We start from the raw sequence: 21,077 nt of genomic DNA on the forward strand, positions 1-21,077 counted from the left end.
TCTTTTATAGGAAAATAAAAGATCTCAAAATAAATTTGTGGGTATCGAAGTTATTTAAAAAAAAAAACACAGGTTAAATACCCATTTATATTTGAGTCCAAATGGCTTTTTTGAGCTTGTTATTGGCATAATAGCAATGATTATCGGTTCATTTTGCTAATAACATTTAGATATATAAAACTTTGAGTCAAACTATTTGTTAGCAGCTATGTCAAAATTTGATTCGACTTTTATTGTCTTATAAATATTTTCGAGCTTTTCAAGCATTACTTTTGAGTAACTCGATATTTTTATAAGTCCAGCTCAAACTTGAAATGTAATATTCGATCGGTTTGAGCCTAGCTCGAACCTATTTGGACCAATGAGATTGTATAAATGTATTGTTATTATTAAAATATTTAAGTTGTATGTGAAATATTAATGAATAAATAATATTTTTGATTTGATTGATTAAATTTGATATTGTCATTTTTCAACAATTAATGAATATATTTAAAAAATTATATAAATATAATATTGTAAATTTTAATTTAATTGATGTAGGATAAGTAATTTGTGTTTTTTTTTTATAAGCAATGTCCTATTATTTTAATATGAAAGGGATGACTATTTCTAAAACCAAAACATACAATAATTATTTGACCATAGTTTTATCAATATTTATTATTATTATCATTAATCATATCAAACCAAATAAATTAGCTTGCTGAACACCTAATCTGACAATACAATGCACAAAAGAACTCAAACAAGACAAGGAGGCGATGCCGACAGAATTTCGAGCAACTGAAATAATTATGCCGCATCAGTAGAAGATGCAGGTGCATCCAATCTGAGGAGGTAAGGATCTATTAACATGAAACAAGAATCTAACACGATGACCGATACTATGCACGTAAAGATGCTATACAAAACAGTGGCACTAGCCTAACATCAAAACCGACATCGCCTTGTGAAAAGAATAATTATCTATGCAGCCATATGTTTACAGTGTCTACAGACGAGCAGCGTCAAGGACTATATCCTATATTTCTCCATCCTGAAGCTGGGATTCCATGCTTTTGAAACCATTCGGGCATGTGGAACTTTTCATAGAGCACGGGCCGTACATCCTTCTGAAGAGAAAGGTGCTTGAGCAATGGGAGGATAACTTCCAAAAGCTGATCAGTATACAATTATACAGAAGTTACGTGTGATATCGAGACAAGAAACTTTGCATAAACGGTATCCACATATACAACCATAGTTGGATAAATGATCTGGAGTTTGGGGCTGGCTAATGAAGGGAAGAACAAAATTTTTACCAAGACAAGATGGGATACCTGCTGATCTAGTGGTTGTCCCGCAGAAAATGGTCTGCAAGGAATTCCATTTGACGGTTGCAGCAAGAAACTAAATGGGTTGTTGTCAACAATAACAATTCGACATAAATCCTTTGATAAGCAAGATAGATCCTTTACATGATCACGATATTCCCTGTGATGGTTCAAACTGTGTTTATACATTCGGTACAAACATATATGAAAATCATGGATATTCAAATGGTAGCAAATGTTCACAAAGATGACTAAATTGATGAATTTGTAGCAATAGATGAACAATTCGAAATCAGGCGACAAGATAAACATATCATGTAACTAAACTTTCATATCAAAGCTTTTTTTAAGATTTGGCAAAACTTTCAATCATATTTAATTAAAAAAAGATATATATGTATTGAGTGTTTTTTTTAATAATATTGCTTAATGCATTAATTGGTAGCTCAAGTATACTCAATTTGAGTCATATAAATATTTTATTTACTCTGAGAATTTTTATTAAAAATATTAATATTAAATTTTAGGAAAGGATTGCTAAACAATTTTTTTTTAGTTTGTTTTAATTTTTTTGCGGGTTGCCCCCTAACCGGCAACTCAAAGTGGGTTTTGTTGGGTTGATGTTTTTCCAACCCGCCAAATAAGCGGGCAGGGCCGGGTTTTGATAATAGATCAAGGTAAAAGCATAGATAGGATGTTAATCAACTTCCCAACTCTCAACTTCATTCTTTCCATTGCTCATTTATTAGACTTGTAACTTATATATCACATTACTTGGAGAACTAACTAGGAACATGGAGCTGCTTCTTCTAGATTTTAAGTAATCTAACATGCAGTATAATCAGCTGATGTAGGCAACAGGAACACCGTAATTGGAAATCAAAATCTTTTCATGTAGGAGACAATGGATAAAAGTCATATTTATTGATTCATGGTACATGTTAACAGCTGACTTAGATTTTGTTGGAACAAAAAAACACACGAACAGATCAAGATGTAATATGTTGTAACATGGATAACTGCGGAAACCTAACCTAAGAGTCCTAGTCCTAGTAGGATTAGGAGTCGAGTGTACTAGTTGGGTCGGGGTCAGTTGTGTTGCAGTATAGATATCATTCATTTTATCTCAATTGTTGATATACAAATACCTAATAGCATAAAGGCGTAAAGAGATGCATGCGACGAGAGTGCTAGAGCTTGGGAGCGAGTTGTGAGATTGCGTGAGAGAGCGACTAAAGCTCGTGAACCTGAGAGTGCAAGAGCTCGGGGGAGCATGGGTCAAGATTTTTTCTCTTGCGTTGTTTCAATAAAAATTTAGCATCAAGAGCCAGGTTACATCAGGGAAATTCGGCTGATAATGGCTTCACGAAATTTGATATTGAAAAGTTAACGGGAAAGAACATCTTTGAAATGCAGATTTGAAGAGGAATTTGGTGTCTCTGGGAAGGCTCGATTCGTATGGTTTCTCTTGGAAGATAGAAGTTGGGGTCCTTAAATATTCAAAGGCTCATTGGTTTGTGATGAGGGGAAGATCGGTGTTAGCTATAAAGGGAGAATAACCACAGACAGTTGCCATTTAAGAGTTGTGTTGGCAACAGTACCGTAAAAAAGGTAGGAAGCAGTAAAGAGTTTACCATTTTGAAGTTGTGCCGTAGATAATTTCAAAGTTAGCTGAATTGGTTACAAAATCTGTAATCTTTTTTTCTCTATAATTTATTACCCTCGCACCTGATAAAGAACAACGATTTTTCTTCTCACAATTTAAAAGTAGGGCAAACGAAATTCAGAAGCAAGTATACTATATCAAAAAGGTGGTCCAAAGACAAGTACAATGTTCAATCCCACACAAAAATCTGATTTTATCTTTAAAGGCATGCCCTCGTCTCTCCCATATTTTTTAAACATCTTATTGTTCCCATATCTACTTAAGCATCACATACATCAGGTATGTGCCAAGAAGTCAGTTTCACTATCATAAATTGATTGTTCGATCCTTCTTCTCACACGTACACACACTTACGCAGTCGTTTGCACAAATTTCTCTTTTAAATGGTCCATTATTAAGCGGTACCAACCAATCTTTCTCACGTGAAAAGGTAAAGGAAATAAGAAAAACTTCATACACATCAAAGCAGCATGACCAGTGAGCTTTTGACAAGTATAAAAAAAGACAGTAACAGATATTCTAAGAAGTACCAAAGGAACAGCAGCTAACTTACGTACTAATTGTTGAAGGTCGATAAAGTCTATGACTGATCCGATTTTCAACATCTATTCTATCAACAAGAGGTCTGGCATAGCCTGCAGAATACAGAAACAGCAATTTAATAAATTTTCGATAAGACATGGAAATATTTAGTTGAAAACCAACAATAGTATGGCATCTAGCGTAACTTCAAACCTTCTAGTCCAGCAGTAAATAACACAAGTGTGGAGAATTCACTAAGTCGGTTTAGAAATTCCTTCAGCCCAGGACGTTCAAAAACTGTAACATGGTTGATCTTTGGTTTGCCTTCATATTCCTAGAAGAACACAGTAAAAAAAATTAAATTAAAAGGAAAAGTTACAAGATAAGACCTACAGGATACTTCTGCTTTAATATCGATGTTTAACAGAAACATAACTCACCTTGTCAGAAGAGATGCATTCGAGCTCAAACCATTTTAAACCAGCTTCTGTAGCTTGACTACGAAGCATAGCAGGTAAACTTGATGTCTCATATGCACATACTAAAGTCTCGTCCAAATCAAGAACAACCTATGTTCAGTAAATAGGTATGATTATTAAAGTGAGCCAATCACGCCCAAACACTTTAGAGAGCACAATGACGTACTGCCAATCAACAAGGATAGACCGTAACATAAAGAAATGATATTTAAAACCATTGAGCATTAAAATATTAAAAGCATTAGTATATATGTAATTATAATTGAACACATAACGACAAATAAAATATCCATCACATTTCAGGAGGATAAGTTATAATTCTTGGTAAATTGCATGGACATAAATAACCAGATACGCCTATAAACAGAGAAAATCTCATTTGCCACAGTAAAGATAAATCAAAAGTATATGAAATTTTTAAATGTGGTATATTTAGTCACAATCTTATTAAAAACTCTTCTAAGAAATTACATTCTGCCACTGTGACAGCCATTATAACTATAAAAGAACCTTGCAATTATTTGGAAGTCAAATTTGAGTACTAATTCTATTATTTATAATTTTCAATCGAATGAATGCAGTGGTATCCAGTATGAATACGAGACAAATAGTACAACATCCTGGTTAAGACCTGGGATGGCGAGGTCAATTCAGTCCATAGAACACGTTAGCAGCAAGGTAAAATAATCACATAAATATGATGTGGCGAAGGAGTAAGTATTTGTTACTACACTCTCTCAGCAGTATAGCCTGAACTAGTATTGATGATCAATCAATGTAAGATGACTAATGAGTTCATAAGCCACAACTACTAATACTGTATGTATTGCTCCGTTTTAGTTCACTTTATTCGATGTGTTCAGCTTATTTTCCCAAAATTGTAAGATATAAGTTTTAATTGTTCTAGATATCAGTTACTGTTGTCTTATGCTTGTAATTACCAAGTTAGCAACTTATTAATTTGCCTGAAATATATATTGAATGTTTCAAACAAGGGGTCAGGAGAAAATGGCTAACCGAGTCTTAGGAATATTGTAAGGAGACGACACTTGCGAGATGGATGTTGGATTGGACTTAAGTTCAATTGTGTCTTGTCTCATAAGACACCAATGCATCATAACTCATAAGAGAACTTTCTTCTGGGAAAAAGTTATTTTTTGAGCTTAAATTGCTATTTCAATAATTGTTCCTCTCGTATTATGTATTCCCTCTAAAATAATCAGGACTCGGCAGCTCAATGGCTCAAGACAGAACGATTTACTGCTCAATTTCTTCCAAACCTAAGCATGGCACTTAATACATTTTTTGAATTTTTTTTTTTTGAGAAATCCCAAGTTAAATCGTGCTTTCTGCTTGCTCATTTATATTTCAAACAAGTTTTTTTATCAGCATTGACTATGACGACTGCACCGTATCTTCTGTTCTGGGACACCGATGGATAGCACATTACACAAAGATAGCATTGAACAATAGGATCAATTTTTTCACACCAACGTCAATACATCTACGTTTTGTCAGTCTCTACAATCTAAAAGTGTAATCTTATCAGTTTGATCTCATACATATCCATCAAAGAAAAGATCAAGATGATCAACAACCCGAAGGACAACACATTAAACCACAACGAGCCCCAATTTCACGACAAATAAAGGTGTGAGCATTCATTATTCGCTCAAGAGAAAAGCAAACCAACAATTAATACCGAAACATAGCTGTTGTAACTTATTATTTAATAGCAAAAATAAGTCTCTTTGTGATTTATGGATCGCCATCTTCTTCATGCTTATGAAGTACAACAAAGTATACCAAAATTTACCCAATTTTTCGTGAGCTTAATATATCCTAATGTTATAATTAACCCATCAACTTAGTGAACTCCTCAGCCATTAAAACATTACAAGCAACAAACTTTCTCCATATATTCGTCCGATAGAGTTCAAAATTGCAAACATTGAGAAAAAAGTTACCATTAGCTTCTCCATAGGTGAAGCGACCATCCCACTGAGAACAGGAACGGCAGCAGAAGGTGGCGTCTCTTCCGTGAGTTCAACAACCGGCAGAGGCTTAAACCGCGGCGTCTCGTGAGGCGTAGAGGAGACAAAGGATCCATGACCCAGGCCAACACGAGAGAGGACCTGATCAAACGACGGCGTACCTCGGAGGATCTGACCGAAAATCTGGAAAAAGAACGTTAGCCAGTTTAGCAGCGTCCTCCACGCATGTATCGTCCGAGGAGCGTATGCTTCAGACGCCGCCAGCTCCGCCATCATCAAATGTCAGAACAGTGGCTTCACTATCCGCAATACGAGTCCGTACAAACCACACCCGCCGTTTGTAGGTCTTGGAGTGGCGGCGGTTGCTTGTTATGAAACGACGGAGGAGTGTCCAAGCTGGCGGCCATGGCTATATAGAAATGAAGACGACTGACTTGGGAGAGTGAACTTCACGCGTGAAAACGAGAGTCGGGATGGAGAAGAGTGAGTCAGCTACAATCTAGAAGAAGAGAAGTCAATTTGGATTTATTACTTTTTTCGTTAAAATAAACTATGGGTGTTCAAATTTCGGATAAATCGAAAAAATCGAAAAAATCGAAAATCTAAATCGAAATAATCGAACGCTAAACCGAATCGAAAGTCGAATTTTGTAATTCGGATATAAATGTTAAAATTAAAATTTATTTGATTTGGTTTCGGATTATATATGTCAAAACCGAAAACATCAAAATTTTATTAAATTAATATTTATTTAATATTTTTATTTATATTATATATGTTGATATGATATTCAGTGAATAGAAAGTTATTTTGAATAATTTTTAATTGATTGTTGTTTGTTCAATTAATTTAGACCTTATATTTAAATATTTTACTAAGAAAATATATAGAAATTTAACATATTATATTTTACAATATATTTATATTTTTAATTTAAATAATTATACCAAAATCGAATTAATCGACCGAAATAACCAGACCGTTTTTGTAGAAAACCGAACCGAACCCAAAAAAAATAGTTCGGATATCAGATTATATATTTTTAAAATCGAAAACCGAAAAAACTGAAATAAAAAACCGAAAACCGAACCGAATCGATCAATGAACACCCCTAAATTAAATTTTCCTTTTATTTTTCTACTGAGCTTTAAAATATATGGATATTTGGTTTAGTTTTTTTTTTTATGTTTAAAAGTTGGTCTCTTGTGATACGGTCTCACGAATCTTTATTTGTGAGATGGGTCAACCCTATTGATATTCACAATAAAAAAATAATAATCTTAACATAAAAAGTAATATTTTTTTATGGAAGACCCAAATAAGAGATATGTCTCACAAAATTCGACCCATAAGACAATCTCATACTAGTTTTTGCCTATGTTTAAATATATAAAGTTTAATATTTAATATTAAAAAAATATAATCGAACGTACGTAGTATTAGATACTTTTATTCAATTTATTTTCAAGGATAATATAATTACATAATAATGATTTTGAATCTGAATTCATACACATCCATTTTCGCATTTTCATGAATATAAAATTTTACACTTAATTTTAAATATATTGAGTTTATACAACAATTTGAAGCAATTAGTGATGAAAAAATTGTTAGATTCGCTTTTCATTAATTAAAGGTCGATGAGTTATAGATAATCGGTCATTAAATCTCCATTTTGGAATGAGATTCCAAGTTCGACTTTTTCAACAATCAAATTAAAGTGAAAAGTAGATAGATGACATAAAAACTTAACTTATGAATTTGTTCTCTTCTTGAAGTATTGGACAAGTTATGCTTTTCATTTTTTTTTTTCAAAATAATAACGTACACTTATTTATATCATAAGGAAATGTTGTAGTTTTGGTCAATTATATTTGTTTTTATACAATTTTGGTTATTCACGTTAGTGTAGGTTTTTTGTGAGATGATCTTACGAATCTTTATCTATGAGACAGATCTACACTATCGATATTCACAATAAAAAGTAATACTCTTAGCATAAAAAATAATATTTTTCATGGATGACTCAAATAAGATATCAGTATCACATAATACGATCCGTGAGACCATCTCACCTAACTTTTTGCCTTCACGTTGTCAAAGTTGAGTTAGTTATATATCTTTTAATTTTTAGTGATTTTAGTTGTTTCTTATGCAATTTTGATATTTTTTTGTATGAGTACCATGTCTTTTTTTATGGACAACGAAAGTGTTCATGTGACATTCCACATATCAATATGGTGTATTGTAAGAATATAAATTATACATATGATGACATGAACCAAGGCGTGATGACAATCAACGGATGGAAGGTCGGGATTCTCATTAATATCCTTGAATTTCATGGTAATCTGCGACCTGATTGTCGGCAATTGAATGCATTAAATGCAAATTGGACAGTCAAAGAAAGTTGCGCACATTTTAAATGAATGAATGGGCGAAAACAAATTTTGAAACGGAAGGTTACGTTCAGATGAGGAATTGCATCTATAAATAGATGCATTCCTTCATCAGTTGGTGCATCCCATTCTCAAGCAATATCTTGAGTTTTCTCTCTTCTCTCCTATTAGTTCTATAATATTTGTGAGGTGTTTGTTCTCCTGTATTAAGAGAGTGTGTTCTCTTTGGAAACACAGTGAGTGAGTTGTACACCACAAAATATTATAGTGGAAATTCTTTTCATCTTGCCCGTGGTTTTTACCCTAATAATTTTTAGGGGTTTTCCACGTAAATCTCGGTGTCCATTTTATTCTTTATTTTCGGGTTTTATTATCTCAAATTCCGCACGTGGGACCAACAAGTGGTATCAGAGCCTTGGTTTAAAATTTCTTAAAATTCTGAGTATGCTCTGTGGTTGCAGCCTAGACTGATCTTCCACATCAGAAAAGATTTTTTGAGATTTTTTATTTAAGGCGGGATTATTTTGTCCGGTCTACTAAAATTGTTGTAGACATAATGGCGGGAAGGTACGAGATAGCAAAGTTCAACGGAAGCAATTTTATGCTGTGGAAAATAAAGATACAAGCAGTTTTAAGAAAGGAGAATTGCTTGGCGGCTGTTGGAGATAGACCGGTGGAGATTGCGGATGATGGAAAGTGGAATGAGATGAATGACAACGCTGTTGCCAATTTACACTTGGCTATAGCTGACGAAGTTTTGTCAAGTATCTCTGAGATAAAAACAGCAAAAATTATCTGGGATACTCTGACAAAGATGTACGAGGTCAAGTCGCTACACAACATGATTTTCCTAAAGAGAAGGCTTTATACTCTTCGGATAGCGGAATCCTCATCGATGACCGACCATATCAACACACTAAATACTCTATTTGCCCAACTCACTTCCATGGGGCATAAAATAGGGGAAAATGAACGTGCGGAGCTTCTACTTCAAAGTCTACCAGATTCATACGATCAACTTATCATCAACATTACCAACAATATTCTGATGGGCTTTCTAAGATTCGACGATGTCTTAACTGCGATTCTCGGAGAAGAAAGCCGGCGCAAGAATAAGGAAGACAGGTTGGTAACTTCGAAGCAGGCAGAGGCTTTGCCGATGATAAGAGGAAGATTCATGGACCGTGACTCCAGTGGGAGCCAAAGACGAGGTAGATCAAATTCGAGAAGTAAGAAGAAAAATATTTACTGCTTTAAATGTGGCGGTAAAGGGCACTTCAAGAAAGAGTGTACGAGTATCGATAAAAGTTCTCAAGGAAATGTGGCCAGTACTTCAGGAAGTGGTGAAATATTATTCAGCGAAGCGGCAACTGTTGCAGAAGGCAGACACAAATTTTGTGACACATGGATTATGGATTCATGAGCGACGTGGCACATGACGTCTCGGAGAGAATGGTTTGATCATTATGAACCAATCTCAGGAGGATCTGTATTAATGGGAAATGATCATGCCTTGGAAATCGCTGGGATCGGTACTATCAAAATTAAAATGTTTGATGGCACCATTCGCACCATACAGGAGGTACGACATGTGAAAGGACTGACGAAAAATCTTTTGTCCTTGGGACAATTGGATGACATCGGGTGCAAAACTCGGATCGAGAACAGGATCATGAAAATTGTGAAGGGCGCGCTTGTGGTTATGAAGGCGGAAAAGGTTGCTGCAAATCTGTATGTACTTTTGGGAGAAACACACAAAGAGGCAGAACTAGCTGTTGCATCAATTGGTTCAGGAGAAGAATTAACAGTGTTATGGCATAGAAAGCTCGGGCATATGTCAGAACGGGGGTTGAAAATTCTCTCAGAACGGAAGCTGCTGCCGGGACTTACAAAAGTGTCACTACCCTTTTGTGAGCACTGTGTTACCAGTAAACAACACAGATTAAAGTTTGACACTTCTACTGCCAGGAGCAAAAGCATATTAGAGCTGATTCATTCGGATGTTTGGCAAGCACCGGTTGTAACCCTAGGAGGAGCGAGATACTTTGTCTCGTTCATTGATGGTTTCTCTAGGAGATGTTGGGTGTATCCAATCAAGAAAAAATCAGATGTTTTCCAGATCTTCAAAGATTTCAAAGCGCGGGTTGAACTTGATTCAGAAAAGAAAATCAAGTGTCTGAGGACTGACAATGGAGGAGAATATACCAGTGACGAGTTTGATGCATATTGTCAACATGAGGGCATCAAGAGACAGTTCACGACGGCTTACACACCTCAACAGAATGGAGTGGCGGAGCGGATGAATAGAACCTTGTTGGACAGAACAAGAGCTATGTTGAGGACTGCGGGTCTAGAAAAGTCATTTTGGGCGGAAGCAGTTAAAACCGCTTGTTATATTATCAATCGTTCTCCTTCAGTGGCGATTGATCTGAAGACTCCGATGGAGATGTGGACTGGGAAGCCGACAGATTATTCTCATTTGCATACATTTGGAAGTCCGGTGTACGTTCTGTACAATGAGCAAGAAAGATCAAAGTTGGATTCTAAATCCAGAAAATGTATCTTCTTGGGTTATGCTGATGGAGTAAAGGGATTTCGCTTGTGGGATCCTACTGTTCACAAGCTTGTCATCAGCAGGGATGTTATCTTCGAGGAAGATAAAGTAAAGGGAGGCAAAGGCACACAGAATTCAGAAACTACTATTTTTCAGGTGGAAAATAAGACAGACGAAGGTCAAGTTTCTTGTGAAGCAGTACCAGAACACGAAGAACAAGAACATGTTGAGTCTGAAGTTTCCAATGTGAGGCAGTCAACTCGAGACAGAAGAACACCAGGTTGGCTTTCAGATTATGTCACTGAAAGCAACATTGCATATTGTCTATTATCAGAAGATGGTGAGCCATCGAGTTTCCACGAGGCTACTCAGAGCTCGGATGTATCTTTTTGGATGATAGCAATGCAAGAAGAGTTGGAGGCATTAGACAAGAATAAAACTTGGGATCTTGTTACATTACCACGAGGGAGGAAAGCCATTGGAAACAGATGGGTCTATAAGATCAAGCGTGATGGCAATAACCAAGTGGAGCGATACCGTGCTAGATTGGTGGTAAAAGGGTATGCTCAGAAAGAAGGCATTGACTTCAATGAGATATTTTCTCCTGTGGTTCGGCTTACAACAGTCAGAGTAGTGTTGGCATTGTGTGCGGTGTTTGACCTACATCTAGAACAGCTAGATGTGAAAACGGCATTTCTTCATGGAGATCTTGAAGAAGAAATCTATATGCTACAGCCAGAAGGTTTTGCGGAAAAAGGCAAAGAGAACTTGGTTTGCAGGTTGAACAAATCTCTGTACGGTCTCAAACAGGCGCCGAGGTGTTGGTACCAGAGATTTGATTCCAATATCATGAGCCTTGGATACAACAGATTGAGTGCAGACCCTTGTACGTATTTCAAGAGGTCTGGTGATGATTATATCATTTTGCTGTTGTATGTGGACGACATGTTGGTAGCAGGCCCCAACAAAGATCAGGTCCAAGGATTGAAGGCACAGTTGGCTAGGGAATTTGATATGAAGGACTTGGGACCAGCAAACAAGATTCTAGGGATGCAAGTTCACCGAGACAGAAGCAACAGAAAGATTTGGCTTTCCCAGAAAAATTATTTGAAGAAAATCTTGCAACGCTTCAACATGCAAGATAGTAAGCCAATTTCGACCCCTCTTCCTGTTAACTTCAAGTTATCCTCCGAGATGTGTCCTAGCAGTGAAGCAGAGAGGATGGAGATGTCTCGAGTACCGTATGCATCAGCAGTGGGAAGTTTGATGTTCGCTATGATCTGTACAAGACCGGACATTGCTCAAGCAGTGGGAGCAGTTAGTCGGTATATGGCGAATCCTAGAAGAGAGCATTGGAGCACTGTTAAGAGGATCCTTCGATACATTAAGGGTACCTCGAATGCTGCATTATGTTATGGAGGATCGGATTTTACACTCAGGGGCTATGTCGATTCAGATTATGCAGGTGATCCTGATAAGATGAAATCTACTACTGGTTATGTGTTTACACTTGCAAAGGGAGCAGTAAGCTGGGTTTCAAAACTGCAGACAGTTGTGGCGTTATCTACAACGGAGGCAGAATATATGGCAGCTACTCAAGCTTGCAAGGAGGCAATATGGATTAAAAGGTTATTGGAGGAGATCGGGCACAAACAAGAGAATGTTTCTTTGTTTTGTAACAGTCAGAGTGCCTTGCACATCGCAAGGAATCCACCCTTTCATTCCAGGACGAAACACATTGGAGTACAATTTCACTTTGTGCGGGAAGTAGTAGAAGAAGGAAGCGTGGATATGCAGAAGATCCATACAAAGGACAACATAGCTGATTTTCTGACCAAGCAAGTGAACACTGAAAAGTTTGAGTGGTGTAGATCCTCAAGTGGTCTAGCGGAAACGTAAGCAGCAGGGAATGGCAAGATTGAAAGGATGTGTGGAGATGTGTTTGATTCTCAATCAAATCTCCAAGTGGGAGAAATGTCGGCAATTGAATGCATTAAATGCAAATTGGACAGTCAAAGAAAGTTGCGCACATTTTAAATGAATGAATGGGCGAAAACAAATTTTGAAATGGAAGGTTACGTTCAGATGAGGAATTGCATCTATAAATAGATGCATTCCTTCATCAGTTGTTGCATCCCATTCTCAAGCAATATCTTGAGTTTTCTCTCTTCTCTCCTATTAGTTCTATAATATTTGTGAGGTGTTTGTTCTCCTGTATTAAGAGAGTGTGTTCTCTTTGGAAACACAGTGAGTGAGTTGTACACCACAAAATATTATAGTGGAAATTCTTTTCATCTTGCCCGTGGTTTTTACCCTAATAATTTTTAAGGGTTTTCCACGTAAATCTCGGTGTCCATTTTATTCTTTATTTTCGGGTTTTATTATCTCAAATTCCGCACGTGGGACCAACACTGATGAGTAGTAACTAGTTAGTAGAAGATCGAAGAGTGCAATTAGTCGCGACCAGAGGCGGAGACACATGTCGCCCGAGTGGTCCGATTTTTTTTTTTAAAAAAATTATATATAAATTTTGTATAATTTTGGAATAATATAATATTAGCCCGGGTAGATCAATTTAAAATATTAAAAGATTTTAGAGTTTAAAATTCTAACCCAGACAAAGCCATATTTCTGGCTCTGCTACTAGTCGCGACCCGATTCAGAGGGCGTGCTAGTGCTTCGTGGCAGCAGAATAGACTTCAGCGTTCAAGGATGGGTAGGTAAGGCCAAAATCACCTCGTGGAGCAAACTGCAGAAACATATGCCAACGGCTTTGCTCCCCCATAATTATGTCTTCTTTGTGTATCAAAATCTACAGGATCTTTTCCGAGATTCAAGGACTATGGATGAATATACTTAGCTTTATAACTTTCCAGCCGGAAACGATCTGTCAGATCCTAAAGATCATATGGTTATCCGGTGTATTAGGGTTTTGCACTTTGCAGCGAAATAATCAAGATTCTCTTGATCTATGCCGTTTTTGTTTTTGAAGGCACTACAAATTGAGAGGAGGTCTAGCTAACCAGCGAAATCTTTAAACAGTTTCTCAACCAAGGGAAGGTTCTGGGATGTGCACACATGAAGAAACTATGGGTACAGATTGATGATGTTCATGATGAAAACGTGGAACATGAGGGGATACAACACTCCGTTATTGGTGGTGCGCGTTTTATGAGCAAGCACACTTGTGAATCGATACTACTGCAGACCGATATGCAGAGTGATATTTAAGGTTTTTATTCTACAAACTGATCATATTTTATGTACTGTGCGTGTGTTTGATCGCTAAAATATGTGTACTAGTGTTACATGATCCAATAGAAGATCAATATACGTGCATGCACGTTGGGTTAGCTAAGTTGCTAGTTGCTGGATAAGGAGTGCAACTGTACGTACAGCTAGTTTGCAACCAATTAAAGGAAGAACAAGAGTGAATTGAGAGATGGTGTTCTTGCATCACCAAAGGATATATATTGATCTATAATAGTCATCCGTCGTGGAACGATGCAGGTCCTTCGAGTGGCTGAACAAAGTAAATCGAGTGTGGTTAGTTTGTTCTTCATTCTGTTGGTTGGGGATTCTCCTTTCAACAACTTGGCGGGATATGCAATATAAAGATGAACATAAAATTTGATGTCGATGTAAGAGAAAATTATTTGTCTTTATGACGAATTTAGCACGCATATGGTGCTCATAGGATATGACAACCGTCTCCCAAGATATAACGACTTCTAATTTATGATGGTAATACTACGAATCAAAAGTCTCATAGCCATGAAATTATATAAACTCTCTCTTGTCTAGAAGAAATATGAAGAAGAAGACACTCAATATGAATGCAAATGACAGGAAAATCTGATGATCAAATTTTTTTTCTCAAAAGTTTATGCCGTTTTTTTTTTTTATGTTAATTCATTCAGATGGATTGATATTTAAGTCACATATTTCGAAATGTGAACATATAGACAACTTTTGATTAAAAAGATCCATGAAAACTCACAATCCTTGATAAAAAAAAGCCGAGAGACTCCTAGGCGCCACTTTACGAGCGCCTCCATCATCATTTTAATTTTGTTTCATATTTTAACATGGTACTTTTTTACCTTAAATACGACACCCCACACTTCGATTATTTATAGGACTTTATGATATCTTTGATCTTGCGAATTTGGATTTAAGGGCAATTGCTTAAATAATTTAAAACAAATCTCTAATATAATTCTAAAGCTCAAATTTTAAGCTCATAACTTAGAAAAATCCTAACTCGAGATAATATATTGTAATTTTTGGATTTTTAAGCGCGAAAACATAAAAAATTTGCAAAAGTTTTTATATCTTGCATTGCAAGAGTTTTTATATCTTGCAAGTTTTGGATTTTTAAATGCAGAAACTTAAAAAATAAATTTGGGTAAGCATAACTTTATCAAATTCTAAGCAATATAAAATTGAGTAGATCTATTGTGTGATGGTCTCATGTATCTTTATTTGTGATACCGGTCAACAATGCTCATAATTATAAAAATAAAAAATATTTTTGATATAAAAATTAATATTTTTCATGAGTGACTCAAATAGAATACTTGTCTCGCAAAATTGCCCCTTGAGACTGTCTAATAGGAGTTTTTGTACATAAATTATACATCCAAATTCAAGATTTTATATTTTGCTAAATTTGGACCTAATCGTTCTTGCTTAAAATTAAATTCAAACAATATACATTATTTTCAAATTTGACAACTTTGTATTCTCTAAGTCTATGACTTCACATATCGTTGGATTGGTATTGAAACTTTCAAGTACTTTTCCAATTTTAAGCGTTATAACTTATAAATATAAATTCTAGATTTTAAATATCTTACAAATATAAATTTAAGTGTGTTTTCTTACAAAATTTTAAACTTGGAATCTCGAATTACATTCACTATTTGAATTTTAAACTTAAAAGCTTATAAAACTTGATTCAAGATTTAATATTTCGTAAATTCAAAGTTTTAAGTGTACACAACTTACAAAATTCAACTAGAATCAAACAAAATAGAGTATAACAATTTTTCACAACATATACGACGTGTTGTATATAATTGATACATCATTCTAATGTCTATCAGAAGCCACTGAAGATTCATTTTTCATTTCTCAAGATATACATCTCATATTTTGTACTATCATACTTTTCAATAAATAGATTGAGACAATTTATATTTCAATGCATATCTCATTTGATGTTGTAAATTTTAGACATATGATTGATAATCATGTTCAATCCATAGTTCAAATTTAAGACCTCGAGTCTCATTCCGATTTTCTGTTTTTTAGTTTCAAAAATTTTCTCAAATCAATACACAAAATATTGAATACTTGAACCAACAAATTGCTTGAATGAACTTCTTTAGATTCATGTGTACAATATAATTCTCATGATTCATAATTAAAATCCTTGTATTTTGCACCAAAAATAAACTTATTCATTATTCTTCAATCAAATTATTTGAAAGAATATCAAATTTAAAGACTATTACAAAAAGAAACAATTTAAATTTCAAAACCTGGTATTTGAAATTTAGTGTTTTACAAATCGTTGTATTGTAGTGAGAATACATAATTTGAAGTCGTTCATGTTCATTGTCATACATCTTCAAAGTTGCAAACCAAAAACAAAAAAAATCCAAAGAGTAAGAAAATTGTCTCAAGATTGTTGGTTGAGGATTCTCCTTTCAACTTCTTGGCGGGATCTGTCATCTGAAGATGGTCATGCTCAAAAGAAATGCTACAAATTTGAAGTCGAGACAAGAGAAAATCATTTATCTTTAAGACGAATTTACATCACACATGGTACTCACGAGATATACCAATAGTTTTCCCAGATACGACTTCCAACTTGTGATAGCAGCACTAAAAATCATAAGTTACATAACCATGAAATGATATAAAATTTCTCTTCTCTAGAAGAAGATATTCAATATGAGTGCATATATGCTGGAAAATCTGATGATGAAAAGTTCTTTCTCAAAAATTTATGTTAGGTTGTCTCTAGTTACGGTAATCCATTCAAACGATTTGATATTTAAGTCACAAATCTCGAAAATATGACCAATTGACATCTTTGATGAAATTGGTCCATGAAAACTCGCATGTCTTGGTAAACAAGCACCGTCAGACTCCTAGGCGCCACTTTACGGGTGCCTCCCTCTTTGCCGCACCTCAACACGTCCTTTGTTGCCTTGGAAATTCCAGGGAACAAAGAATGCGCCTCCCCCTGTTGCGTGTGCATTTCGGTTTTCTTTAAATATTTTTGTTTCTTGTTTTCTATACGTCTTTGTTTAATTTTCATTCATTAAGCTTAAATTATCCAACACATTGTGCAAACTCTTATATCTTTCCAGTGCAACAAAGGAGGCGCCTCCCCTACTGCGTGTACGCTTCGGTTTTCTTTCAATGTCTTTGTTTCGTCTTTTCTATCTATCTTTGTTTAATTTTCATTCATTAAACTTAACATATCTGAAAGTTCCGTTTTCCCAGTGTGAGCGTGATGAGGGTGAGTGTTGTATGTATCAGAATGTAGGTGTTGTGCGTAGGTGTTGTAACACCCATGACAACATGCAGCGGAAAATATACTTTTAACACACCAACACGTAACTGGAATAATAACAACACAAGAGATGAGTTAGTTGATTATGCACAAGTATAAAATACTTGTGCGGTGCCTCAGGGCAAAATAATTCACAAGAAAAACTTGTAAGTTTACAAAAACCAATACTAGTGAAAGAATAAAACAACTCCCTTATAAAGGCGAGTAACAAATTACATCCTAAACCTCTAACAAACCGTATAACAAAACTATATAAGATGCATCAACTGAGAAGTGACAAATCTTCAAAACTCAACACACTAATCAAAACAGTGATTAGGTGTTGTCTACGGATGTGGTCAGCACTTCTCAGCAACATTTTATTAATGACACGAGATTGCTTTACTCAGAAAAAGTCTCTTCGTATGAATTCGCCTCTCCAGTCATCAGCAACTTCGCTCTGTCTCTCTGCGCGCTTTTTCTAACTCATCTTCACAGTCCTATATAAAAATATGGAAAAACCAATTTTATAAGGAAACAAACTTTTTTTAATCAAAGATAGCATATCTTAAAGATTATTCATATCTTAGAGATATTATCATATCATATCAAATATAGTCTTGCATCACATATTGATTTCACGATTATCCTAATGTCTAGAAAGGCAAAATATCAAAAATAAAAACAGAAAATATATCAAGGAATAGAATTCCTTTCAATATCCAACGCAAATTTTATCTTCACAAAACTCATTGAAAGATCAAGAAGAAATCAATCTGGTAATCATAAATAGATCGCCTCAGAATTGACCGTAATTTCTCAACAAAATATATTATCCATATAGATACACAATGGGACGAAAATCTATATAGTTCAGAGAGAAAACGTTGGCAAAGCTTGAATGATATTAATATTTGGTCATTATTTATTGTTTTTGAATAAGCATAAAATTATCCTCCTACGAAATGTAGAGCAAGTGTACCCACGAAAGTAATCCAAGCCCAGCAGTCAGGTATATGACTAATCGCCCAATTTCATGAATACTTTATGGCCCATTAGGAAGAGATCTGTTTATAGTTAATTTGTTGCCAAATAATTGTTTTAATTTGTGATATCTTTTTATAAATTTTCATTCAATTGAAATTTATGTGTATTATATATTTAGAGCAACTCCAATCCTACCATTTTGGTGCAGAGTTAATTGCTCCAACCAGCGCTATGTTTGACACCAAAATAGAGATTTGTTACAGTGTTACACCAAATTTAGTGCATCACTATAGCAATAGCGTTGTTTTTTTTTTTTATTGTTTTTTATTGTAATAAGTTTAAGTATTTAAAATTAATATTAAATATTAAATTTTTTTAAAGTAATTATATAAATATATTTAATTAATATTTTAATTCATTACTAAATATAATGAATTTTAATATAGAAATTATTTTAGATATTAGTGTTATTTTAATTACTGTATTTATAAATATTTTGTGAAATAAATTATTTGTTGTTAATAAAATAATAGAGAATAATTCGAGAATATTTTTTTAATGCAAAGTTGATGAGTTGGAGATGAATTTTATATTTGATGTAAGAATTACATTATTTTAAAATTAGTGCGACACTAAGATAGCGTAATGGGTTGAAGATGGCCTTACAAATTAAAAATACGGGAAATTTGGCTTCAGTCCCCAGCCGCCGTTTTTCTTTGTTTTCAGTCCCTAGGTATTTTTTTAGTACCACATTTCCACATGAAGTGTACCACATTTCCACATGAAGTGTACCACATTTTGTATGAAATAGTACCACAATTTTGTGGGTAGGGAGTGAATACAAAGAAATATTATGATTGGGGATTTTTCAATAACTTCCCCTTAAAAATATTATATACCAAGTTTTGGACATCTATTGTTCCCCCAATATACACCTTCAAAAATTAATTAAATAAATTTTTTTTATTTAAAAAAATATTTATTTGGAAGGGTAAACGCAAATGTCAGATCAAAAAATGGTGTGGGGGGACAAAATTATATAGAAATGTCAGATCAATAAACCATGATGGGATAGAAATAGGATCCCCACTAGCCCAAAAACAGGTTCTTATTTATGGTAAAGTCCAAGGGAGAGACAAGTAAGCCACTAACCCACCATCCAAATAATATCAAATATTCACCTTTTTTTTTTTCTTTTCCAAATCCCAAATCTTTTATCATAGATTGACATCTTTATTTTTTAATCAAATTAAAATGAATAAATGGTACACATATATAAGTATAAACAAATTAAAATTAACATATGATGGGAAAATTATTATCAATTTGAATGTGTATGTATATATATATATCAATAAATGAAATATAATTTTTGCAATTTTTACTAATATATTAATATGCAGATTTTTTTTTAACGAATGAAAAAACTTTATGAAAATTCCAATTGAGGGAATGTCATAAAGCCTGAAAGTTGGCCACATGTATGTTATTATCAAGAAACATGAGGCATCCCCACATGTTCATTCATATAAAGATGACTTGTTACGACTCATGACATGATATCGGGATTTATTTTGTCATTCACATATATTGCTCCATGGATATTTCAAACTTATTAATTAAATATAAGACATATATATATATATATATATATATATATATATTCAGTTTTTGGGATATAATTCGTAGATTGAGTAGCTACATTCAAATTGAGTAGCTACATTCAAAGAAAAATAGGAACCATTGAATATAGAGTAAATTATATTCGTATATTTACTACTTAATTAAGTCCAACGTTAGAAGTTTCATGATGTTTTTCCACAAAATTACCCTCTTCATACGGCAAAAGTCCATTCCCCATTAATACGACTATTCAATCAAAAAATATATATATATAGACACACACACACATATAATATTTAAAATATATTTATTTTACATAAATATTTACTATGAACGAAAAAAGTATCTAAAACTATCATCATTTTACATAAATATTTACTATATAGAAAAACACACTCTAGATGCATGCAATACGAAATCAAATATATACAGACACACGTATATACGTATATATACGTGTCTCTGTGTTGGACTTGGAGCATTTGACCTATTGAACTTGTTTTTTTTAAATTAGAAATGGAACAAACAAGGCCTAGATAAGTAGATGGTAAGTGAGAAATGTCCCACATAAGAAATAATCATAGCTTTTGTGAGCTTATAATGAGTTACACTTTGTGAGGGTATAAGAAAGATTGGTCAAGATGCTCTCTCTCGCGCACGCCAGCGTAGGGTTGCAAATCTTGGACCCTATTTACAATGGAAAAAAGCTTGGCTTGTGTGCAAGCGTACGAGCACGACTTGTGGGCGTCGAATGTCGGAGCAATCAAGACAAAATTTTATATTAAAGTTCACCTGACTTTTGCTATTTTTTATTTTTGAAAATTCTATTATAGATGACCTTCCATCTTCCTGACTCTCTATATGGCCTGCTTGGAGTATATATATATATATATATATATATATATATATATATATATATATATATATATATATATATATATATATATATATATGATTATCTTCCAT

General features: G+C 34.3%; 1 protein-coding gene across 1 annotated transcript; it reads right to left on the reverse strand.

The window, feature by feature from the left end:
* Positions 1–776: 776 nt before the first annotated feature.
* LOC140807957 (uncharacterized) lies at positions 777–6,452 on the reverse strand. Its single transcript, XM_073164919.1, has 6 exons — positions 5,951–6,452; positions 3,945–4,073; positions 3,718–3,838; positions 3,536–3,617; positions 1,323–1,476; positions 777–1,160 (listed from the first exon to the last, which is right to left on the reverse strand). Exons 1-6 carry the CDS (start codon positions 6,251–6,253, stop codon positions 1,011–1,013), a joined length of 939 nt encoding a protein of 312 aa, XP_073021020.1. The 5' UTR covers positions 6,254–6,452; the 3' UTR covers positions 777–1,010.
* Positions 6,453–21,077: the final 14,625 nt, after the last annotated feature.

This window comes from Primulina eburnea, chromosome 12, assembly GCF_022965805.1.
Source record: "Primulina eburnea isolate SZY01 chromosome 12, ASM2296580v1, whole genome shotgun sequence".
NCBI lineage: Eukaryota > Viridiplantae > Streptophyta > Magnoliopsida > Lamiales > Gesneriaceae > Primulina > Primulina eburnea.